Here is a 10,913-nt window from a genome sequence, read left to right on the forward strand (position 1 = left end):
AGCGCAACAACCCAGAAGACAAAAATCTACATTCATCATGATTGCTTCGTCTAATTAGAAATACCGTTTTTCGATTACGGTCTTCTGGATTATGACACCATGTAGTCTTATGGTTTGTCACCCAAGTTTCGGAGGATCCTGTCATCTCTATCTTCGGGGGGGTTTTGATTTTTTCCTTTCCTTTTTAGTCAAAGCCTTTTTCTACGAAGTAACTTTCTTCGCGAGTTAGCAAAAGCCACGATTTCTGTCTGTTAACGGTTGTTAATATGACTGCTGTCCATTAATCTAGGATGGTAGCTTGATACTGAAGCTGTGAAGGAGGAACTGGGAAGGAAGTCGTGGAAGCGGGACGTTATCTCTTCAGCAAGGCATTTGTCTGGTAACTGCGAGGAACCATGAAAAGCTCAGGATAGTCGGTGTCATTTCATTTACATATGATTTACTTAACTCTATCATCACCTAAAATTATGGGTAGCAAATGGTCATAGTAAGATTAACCAGGGATGAATTGGAAAGACTGTAGAAGGAAGCGGTCGTGGCCATACTTTAGGAACTACCAGGTATTTACTTGGAGGGACCGAGGAAAATATAAGAAACGTCATTAGGATAACCTATCTACTGTTCTACATTTGAAGTGGGGACCTCCTGATTACGAAGCAGGAGTGTCAACTATTCAGCCGCAACGTTCCCTTGCAGTCTGTGTCGGTTGATATGGGAGCCAGGTACCTTATTAGTGTCTTGAAGTGCCCTATCCCTGACGACAGGTATAAGTAAGAAATGGAGGCAGTCGAAGTGATGATCTTTTGATGTGTGGAATTTAGTCAAATACGGATCACTAGTGTCAGTAAGAAACATATCTGCCTATTGTAGAAACGTTAAATGATATGTTTTATTGAATTGTCTTGCTCGATTCTTTCTTAAGAACTCTGTAATTTACTTCTTTAATTTCAAGCGACTAAGCCTGCCACACACTGTAATTAGCTTTAATAACACGACTCTCGAAGCTTCCAAGTACGTTTCATTCACGCAAGAACACCAAACTTTGTAGGCAGTGTGAGAGTGATTAATTACAAACAGGCAAGAAAGTTATTGTGGGATACAAAATAGTGCGATACACCGTCAGTACTTTTAACATTATAATATATTAGTTGTGTTGACGGCGTAGGCTTCTATTTTGTATTTTGCTACCCACACAAAATGACTCAATCCTTTAAGATTATTATGAGTTACTTTTACCCTTTTAGCACAGTGCTAAGTGTTACGTAGGCCTATATTTACATATAGAAAGTAAGTAAAGCGTCCCACTACACGCCTATTGGCGCTTGGGGGGAGTGGAGGTATAGCTCCTACTCTTTCTTGACCTCGGCACTAGATGGGGGTGAGTGGTCAGCATCACGCCCAGGCCGTGCTTTACCCCCGGGAAAGGATCCCGGTACCCATTGTAGAGGAGGCTGGGTGGGCACCAGAGCCGGTCTGGACGCAGAGGCTAGAGGAAAAATTCTCTGCCCCCCCGTCGGGGATCGAACCCCGATCGCCCAGCCCGTAGCTAGTCACTATACTGACTGAGTCATCCCGGCTCTTATATTTACATATAATTCTCAGAAATAAATATCCATTATTTCCTTAATCAGCACGAACCGATTTGTGTTTGTAATGGAGATGCTTTGTGTTGTTGTGGTAGAAATTAATTTTATAATATTCTTTACATTAACTTGGGGTTTCAAAGCGGTGAGAAACTATTTTGTGTTTATGCAAGCAGCTAGACATAAGAACTAGCTTTTAAATTGAATCTTCTGTGGCACAGACGTATTACTTACAGGATATTTCAGAAATAAGTGCAAATGTTCGGTATGGCTACTGATTGGCTTAGCCGAGTCGGAACATGGGACCGCGAATGGTCATTTACTGAGATGCTGGTCTGTAGTTTTCAATACCTTTTAGTTTTCATGTAATATCGTAATTACTTATTTCTTAGTGCTATATTTAACTGCACGTGAGTAAGCTTGTTTCATACACCCCAGAAGTAAGCCTATGCTGCTTTGTATGTTACTGTTTTCGTCACATTTTGAATATGGTGCCTCATATTGCCATTTTTCCACATTACACTGACCACTGTCATACTTTGATATAAATTATTTTGTTACAGACGTAAACACCCTATTTAAAGCCCATATGTTACCGGAGGTCAGAAAATAGTATATTGCGGGGTTTTGAGTAACAAGGGGTTGTTTGTTATTTGCATAACTAAAATCGTGACAATAAAACTGTTCAGCGAAATTTAAGTGATTAAAAATTTTTACGCACGCAGTTTCAAGAAAGAGTTTGCTGTGCTGAGTCATCATAAAAATAGACTTGAATAACTAAAATTATTTCATAGCTATTTGAATCCTAAATTCTTTTTATTTTCTGTAATATTGATGCCCTCTGGCCTGTTCGATTCATTATAATTTTTGAAGTCATAAATCCTTTAGACATTAAATAGGACTGCTTGGACGGGGGATCGACCCATGAAAATTAATTTTATGTAATATGCTGCTTGACATAAATGTATTTATCGTGGTCATGGAAACCTGTGAATTTAAGAAAAGGGTTACTTTCCAGGAGGAATGGATACATCAAATTCATAAACACCAGAAAATTAACTTATACCTGTGTGATATAAAGCTGCAACAATGACATTTAAAACTTCAATAATTGAAGACGAAAGTGTTTAGGGTTCTTTAACCGTAAATCTACATAATTGTGTGTACTGAAACGTTATTATTATCTTTTTCTGCAGTTTGGCGGTGAGAAGCGGCGAAGATAATATCCCAAAGAACAATCTCTTAGAGCCCAATGGCCCCTGCGACGGGGAACCCACGTAAGTCTTAGTTGATAATTCTTACCGCAGAGTTGTCTACAAGATCACAAAATGCGTAACTAACGATCAGTTGACTGGCATTCTTTTGTTCATGAACCCGGACGGGTAAGGCTGGAAGCTTGCATTCGAAATTCTGTCTGTACTAGTGTATCCCTACTAATTCAAAGATAAAATGTATGTGTTTTCATCTTAATGAATTCAAATTTACGATTGAAAACTTCAGACCATTTATCCTAATAAAGCCCATAGGTGTTTTTAATTATACTTATTCCAGAATTCACCTCCCATACCTTAATTTTAACTTATCAACAATGATCCAACGCTTTTAGACTTATTGTACTTTATATCAATTTTATAGAGAAACTGGTGGTTAGTGAACTTTCTGTATTGTAGTTTATGTGTTTATCATTTTAAAACCGGTAAATCTTTTCATCCCGAAAGCAATTTTTATTCCTTTATCGCGAATTATTCGTAACTTTGGAGTTCATTGCAAGAATATAATTCCGTACAGTGAAGTAAGTTTATTTTGTTAGGAAATTGAATGCCAATCTGGAGCCAGTACTTACCAGTGGCGAATCCTGATCTGTAAGTCGAGTCGTGTGGAAATATAGTATTATTACCCCCCCCCCCCCCTACACACACACACAAGTCTCACTATAACGACAAGATATTTTAATAACAAAAATAATAATATGCTTCTGTCGTGTTGTATAGTAAAACATTTATTTTACATTCCTCTAGTATTAGTAGTCTGACGGAGCAACACTAGGAAGACAAGAAAATTTACCACTGTTGGATGTGCCGTTAAATGTGAACTAGCACATCATTTAAATGTTTTTTGGATACGCCAGCGAACTTTTATTCTCATTGGCTATATGAATGTGCCACAAAAACATTTCGGCCTCTGTCAGGTCGTCCTCCCTCCGTGGGACGAAAGGATGTAAGATTAATATTTCCTAAAGCCACAGCAATTGAAGTCGCCAGATCTACACCGCCATAGAAAGGTTCTACAAACTAATGCAGCATTAAACAACAATTAATGACACTACACTGAACCATGGATAGACTACGCTTTCTACGTAAAACGTCAATTTGTCAACGTCTGTAAGTCACAGTAGTTTATGGAAACCTGAAAAGTACAGCCTTTGCCATTTGCTGGAGAGCGGAGTCTGTGCTTCTCTATCCTAGTCACATTTCCGGCAACGTAACATTTTACCTCAAGCTGCAAATGGCTGAAGTTTATTATCAATTTAGGGCCACGGCCACTGTAGTCGCGCAGTTAATTCAGTACTCCTGAGACGTGATTACTTGGGCAATTTGCTGGTAATTTAGGTTGGGTGACTAATGTTCTTGTGCTCTTCGTGTGTACTTTTTCCTCACAAAACATTTGCCTCTTCTACTAGTGCACGTGTTTGCAAATTTGAACATATAATTTTTTTCCTAACTGCCGGTTAATCTTAGTTACGTCTGATGTCGCTCCATCAAAATCTGATTTTAAGTGATCATTAAGACATTCCAATAATATGCGGCCGATGCTTTTGAATGCATATTTGCCTACAATTATATGATTTATATGTACGAGTGGAAACTACCGGGTTACGCACTAAAAATATACAATTGGACTTCCCAGGTTTTTGCATCAGCCTTTTCCGTAAACACCAGCTTTCGAATTCTTGCATTTGGCCTTCAGTTAGTGTGTTCTATAAATGAATTCGTCCAGATTGCTGACAATTTATTAAAAGCAAGCTTCAGGGTAAATAAGTTGACAGTTTGAAAATTTCATTACATTTATAAAACACTGGTGTATATTTTAAGGTGTGGGAATTGAAAATGTATTTAAAGAAGCCTCAAGAACGGAAACCACTCAACGGTTTGTTGTTGATTGTAGTGACTAGACGGTGAAGATGGCAGACTGAATGATAGGAGACACAACATTCTGACGCAAAGTAGATACGTCTCAACACGCATTCCACATGGCTCAGGCGGAAATCCGTTCTGGTTCTGAGGGATGAAAAGTCTGTTGGCCACAAACATTGTATCCCATATAGATTGTGGTCTATACAAATGACACAAAATCATATGTACGGAGTGTTCCACGAATGCCTCCCGAACATAGGATGGTTATTTATAGGATTATTTTGAATGAAACAAATTTATACTAATATGGGTCGAAATCTCAGCTGTTATGAGGTTGCATGATAAATCTTTTATCGTTGTGCATCTGTTCTTGTGTTCCTCTTGTCTTTTTAGAGTATTTTTACACTAGCCTTTAAATTAACTAGCACAGTTAAGGATTATCAGCGAATTGTTTTCCGCTAAGTATTCAAATAATTTGCAACACGTGCCGTTTTAAAATGAGCCCACTTTCGCATAGCCGTTGTAGGTGATTTCTGACAGCAATAGCACGTATGTCACAATGTACGTTGAACGTTAGTAGAGTGTCATTCCTATGTAGCCTATTCATTTATTCGGTTAAAATAATTTCTGTCTATCATAACTACGCAATGACTGAGATTTCGATCCGTGTCGATATATCATTTTTGACTGAAAATAGGCCAGTGAATAACCACCCGACTTTTGGTATATGTTTTGTGAAACACCTGTAAGTACGCGTATGTACTTCGTGTTATATTTAATATATAAGGACTTAATATTCCACGAGAAGCTCATTATCCGACCTGGTACTGAAAAGACTAATTGTTCCATATTAATATAATTTTATTAAAACAATATTTATTCAAATTGTTGTGTTTTATGTTGTAAGAGTGTTCAGAGAACATGGCTCCGTTGTCTGGAGCAGAAATTAGGTCTACAGCGTTTCTAAGCTTGGTCTTCTGGTAAAATCAAGGAGGCAGAGGAAGTGCATTCTCGGTTGCGTTTGCCGGAGTCTGAATGAGGATAAATATGTGGAACTCATTTTGAAGAATGCGCTACTACAGCATTCGTCTGAGGAAAATTTGGAAATGTCAACCTGTATATTGACAGTGTTATCAGTTACAATATGGGTGGTCAACGTTTTTAACAAGAGAATATTAACGTGATAATCAAGCGGGTCGAAGCAGTGAACATATCAACAGAATGAACGATACTATTATGTTCGTTCAGCTAAAGACTGTGCCAGCCTTAAACCGTGCGGCGCCCTACTTCATACGCTATTAAAATAAACTTATTTTCATCGCCATGACAAGAGTTCGCGTCGTGATTCAGCCTACCTTCTATCGTGTCGGTGCCTCGCATGTAAACTAAACACTGCTGTAAGGCGAACTAGCTATATGGTGCAGACCCCTTCTTAAGAAGCCAATAGTCACTCAACAAGTGAAGATATATCCCACCTTTTACAGAACTCGAAGATTCATTATCGAGTTCGTAATAGTTCGCTACTGAATCCTTTCCTGAGCCACATAAATCCAGTCATCACTATCGTCTTGTTTCTTTAATATCCGTTTTAGTATTATTCGCCCTTCTACAAATAAATCTCCCAAACGGTTCTACCCTTCAGTTATGCTGACCAAAACTTTATGCACATTTCTTATCGTTCCCGTGCGTGCTCTATACCCCGCCAGTCCCACCCTTCTTGGTTTGGTCACTCATATATTTGGTGAAGAGTGCAAATCATTCAATTCTTCATTGTGAAATATTTTCCCTCCTCCTGTTCCAGTCTCTTTTGGACCCAATTTTTTTCAGCAACAACTTCAATCCATCGTGTAGTCTATGTTCTCCTCGTAGGGCAATAGTGATATATTATTACTGCTCTTCTCCATGGCAAGATTTTTCCCAACATGGCGGCTGAGTGCCTAGCATTCGTATCTGGTTTTAAGGAGGTTTGGATTCAAACCAAACCCCAACCGCTTTCTGAAACATCCTGTCAAATTCAGTATTCACTGATGAACCAGCCTGTCGTTCGACTCTAGGACCTAAGCTATTAAAAGCGTCATTTATCCTTTAAAGTTGAAGTTCGTCTAAATAATAAGAATTTAGTCCGTACCTCGAAGAAAACACAACACTTCGCAATTACAGAGATAATTTTATTGATGCTGTTGAAGGAAATAATCCCTGTTTACAACTAGAATTATTCAAAACCCGTCCTTACAAAATGCAGCATTACTGATTGTTAAAGCAGTCGATACATATAATTACCATTTGGCTTTAAAATGTTCGAGAACGCTGCGACTTTTCTGACATAATTGTCATTCTTCCAGTGTAAACATTGTTGGGAAGGTGAATGTTCTCATCCATCTGTGAAAATATGGTCTGCCTCATTCCAGTCTGTAAGCAACTCGTACACATATTAAACGTCCTACTGAACATGTGAATTGTTTTACGGAAAACACGGAAGTAATCAAAGAGTAACTTCAGATTTTGGAACGTATACGCAAATGTTCTTAAAGTCATTGAAGACCCCGTCATAATTTAATGAGAAAATGTGGAAGTTACATCATTGCTGCATAGAGTAATGTTAAAGGGAGGAAAGTTAATGGAATCGTGTTTTCGAGTTTCTTAATGACATTTGGTTTATAGAAGTCAGACTGGTGGTTGGTTTACAATACCAAATTGCTTTTCTTTACAATAAAAGTAATTTAAACAACAAATGTCTTGTAGCTTGAGTTTTCACAGTCGAATTAATGTTCTGTCAGAATGTTTGACTTACAAAGAAAAACGCTGATCAGGATTTCAATTAAAGTTATTATTGGCTCTCCAGAAATTAGATTCCTCATTTCCTATTCCTAATTAAATTCATTTAATTATATTCACATAGAGAGGGCACACTTTATTTTTTATTCTTGTGACCAGCTTTGTTTCTGCAGTTTTACTTCACACAGCTTTAGAATGATTGTGGGTTATGATCGATTTATTTGTTACTTGTATAAATTGCAATTATTGCGGTGCATTGGTCGAGGTGTAGACTAAAGACAACATAATGTTGAATCTGGATGGATTTGTAAGGAAGCAGTTGTAACATAGAAGGGCAATAATTGGGTATAATTGGGTATTCACCATTGTGCTGAAATTTGTAATGTCTTATAGTTCTCTGTTTTTTCTTCCCCCGCCCCCCCACAGGCCAACGTTGGAAGAAATCCGAAGTTGGGGCAAATCATTTGATAAACTCATGAGGAATTCTGGTAAGATATCTGTATTACGTTATACTGTTATCAATATTGGATCCATATACTCTGATAATGGCTTCACTTATTTAAAATTTTATTTTCTTATGGGCTATCCTGCTTGTCTTCATGTCTACACTACTAACCCATGGTGAAGATATACACAAGCAGTATATTAAATGATTACATTTTCTGTATTTTTGGTGAAAATACATTCATGTAGATAACCAAACGTTTATGGATATAAGGATATTTTTGGAATCAGCCTTCCAGAAATTGTATTTATTTCCTATTAATATGTGTGTTAATATGTTGTATATTATGTGTTTGTAAGGATCCTGTTTCGATAATCTGGATCACTTTATAAACTGTCTAAACACAATTTTTCTGTACATCATTAACTTTATATTGCATCATACTATGAATGGGTGCAATACAAGCAACATGTTCACCATGTATCTAATGCAGATTTGTGTACACAGCATTTTATAGCTGTAACTATCATGTATTTTAATAATTTGATTCTGTAGTAAGTGTAGATGGTTTCCTTATGTAATTGCAATTTTATTAACATTACATTAGTGAAATGCACTTATTATTGCAATGAATCATGTTAATATAAAATACGTTATTAAATAATAGCTGTCTTTTAAAGCCATGAAGATGACTGCTACAAAGTTAATGATATCACAGGAAATTTTTTTGAATAAATGGATAATAAAAGTGATACACAGTAGTAAATACTTTTATAATTATTTCTAAAATAACACAAAAAGTTTATTGGTTCTGCACACACTCTTACAATATTTTACCTAATCTAGTTTATAGCTAATGAATATTTATCATCATATATTTACGCTTAGTCTTGGCCTTCAAGTCATGTGGTAACCACTTTTTGGGCATTGCCGGATATATCTTTCATCCATCCTCCCCAGATATAATCCATCAACTTCGTTTTAATTACTTACTCAGAAGCTATATGTATTAGGTTTTTCCCTATAATGATGATGAGCACACAACTACGTGCCTGTGAACAAGTGGTATAAATATGTACCAAAACCAGATGGACAAGTCAAAATAATCAAGTTACTGTACCTCGAAACCAAGAAATTACAACAGACAGAACCATAACATGCCATAAACCTGATAAGAAAACTAACATAATAGGATTTGAGGTTTTCACAGCAGTCCTTGCTGCCTCCATCATCAGGGCAGTTGCCTGATGGTGTAGACAGCAAAGACCTCTGAAATGTCAGTAAACTTCTACCAGACTACACGGCACAACAAAACAAAACAAAACAATCTTCAAAAAACAAACATGTTTATTACCGAGCAGAAATAATACCAAAATACAAAGATCTGCTGATTGAAATGTGGAATGTGAAGACAGAAGTGATACCAATAATTATTGGTGCGACTAGAAGCATATCACAATTATTTCAAAAGTATTTTGTCATCTCTTGTAAATGGGATTCAGTCCCATGAACAGTGGCTTACAAACTTAGCATGCTAACTTGTCAGCTAAACTACATCTTGTTATTAATTTATACATTTTCATTACCTAAATATGGCATTAATAATACAATATTTGTAGAACTGATTTTATTACATATCATTAATGCAGTACCTCTTTTGTCTACAGCTGGCAGGAAAGTGTTCCGAGATTTCCTGCGCTGCGAATACAGTGAGGAAAATATTCTCTTTTGGCTTGCTTGTGAGGAGCTAAAAAAGGAGACTAATCCAGATGTTGTGGAAGAGAAAGCCAGATATATATATGAGGACTATATCTCAATACTTTCACCCAAAGAGGTAATAATTAAAATAATACTGTTTATTATCAGATAATAATTTGTTGGATAGCAGTAGAGGGTTAGCCCCTTCCATTGGACTAACCAGAATAGATGTTTTCATCTGAAGATGGCAGCAGAGCCAGATCCTCTATCATAGTGGTCTAGTTTTAGAATAGTAAATGATGGATGGAGTCCATTATTAAAAAGTAGAATTTAGCAGCAGTTTTAAATAATTTGTGTTGTTGATTAAAACATTAATCAGTGGTATCATGGTATGCTTTTTGTACTGGTATTATGATCTTGTGAAGATTGAGTATTCATAATATTTAATTTCATTCTCTCTACATATAATTATTTAGATATATTAATTATAATTGATCATAGTATTTTTCATATCTATACAATAGTTGTACTACCTCTTGAAATATGATATATATATGTTGATACATAAATAGAGAAAAATATGTAGATAGGAGATTTAAAGAACAAAAGACATGCTTAAAAAGCGAGAGAACAAATTTTGAAAATATTCTCATAGTAAATTATAGATACATTACACACACAATGTGGATAGTTAAAGAAATTTTAATCATTATAACAACTTAACACAACTGTCCCATAGCAGTAATAATATTTCTAAAAAATATTTATGATTGTTTTGAGACATGCTAGGTATAATGAACCAAATTCTTGTACCATTGTTTATCTGAAGACATCTGATAGCTTAAATTAATAACATACAGGGCTAAAATATAAATAAGCACACAAACAACTATTAACACTATAAAGAAGACACTATTGCCATACGCGTTTCAACCTCAAAAGGTCATCATCAGTGGCACCAGGGAAATCAATTCATTTAATTAAATGACTCAAACTTGATTTAGAAAATAAATAATGAATAGGACATTTGACAAAAAGTATTTTAAGCGACACTGCACCAAATGTTGTTATTCATAGGAATAGACTCTGCACTTAGCTATTTATCTGGTGGTCCGGTGGCCGTAGCTGGTCTGCGGTGAGCTGTAGTTGCGTCGTCCGTACCTATGAACTCCAGAACAGTGGGTGAGAGATACAGGACTAAAATTTCTATGTGCCAATGAAGCATGAAGCATAAAAATTTCTGATGAGAGAAGATTAGTGTCAGTTGAAATGTGTGAG

General features: G+C 36.3%; 1 protein-coding gene across 6 annotated transcripts in view; it reads left to right on the forward strand.

Moving 5' to 3' along the window:
- The window catches only part of Dhit (regulator of G protein signaling double hit), a 179,302-nt gene that overhangs the window by 136,347 nt on the left and 32,042 nt on the right, over window positions 1–10,913 (forward strand). For all 6 annotated transcript variants that reach the window (XM_087358092.1, XM_087358087.1, XM_087358090.1 and 3 more), the window contains exons 3-5: window positions 2,780–2,860; window positions 7,919–7,980; window positions 9,605–9,771. In XM_087358092.1, coding sequence (XP_087214218.1) covers window positions 2,780–2,860; window positions 7,919–7,980; window positions 9,605–9,771 — 310 coding nt within the window. The remainder of the gene's footprint in view (window positions 1–2,779; window positions 2,861–7,918; window positions 7,981–9,604; window positions 9,772–10,913) is intronic.

Source organism: Zootermopsis nevadensis, unplaced genomic scaffold (genome assembly GCF_977971745.1).
Source record: "Zootermopsis nevadensis isolate Lab colony 2312 unplaced genomic scaffold, Znev_1.0 Znev_ptg000029l, whole genome shotgun sequence".
NCBI classification, from domain to species: domain Eukaryota; kingdom Metazoa; phylum Arthropoda; class Insecta; order Blattodea; family Termopsidae; genus Zootermopsis; species Zootermopsis nevadensis.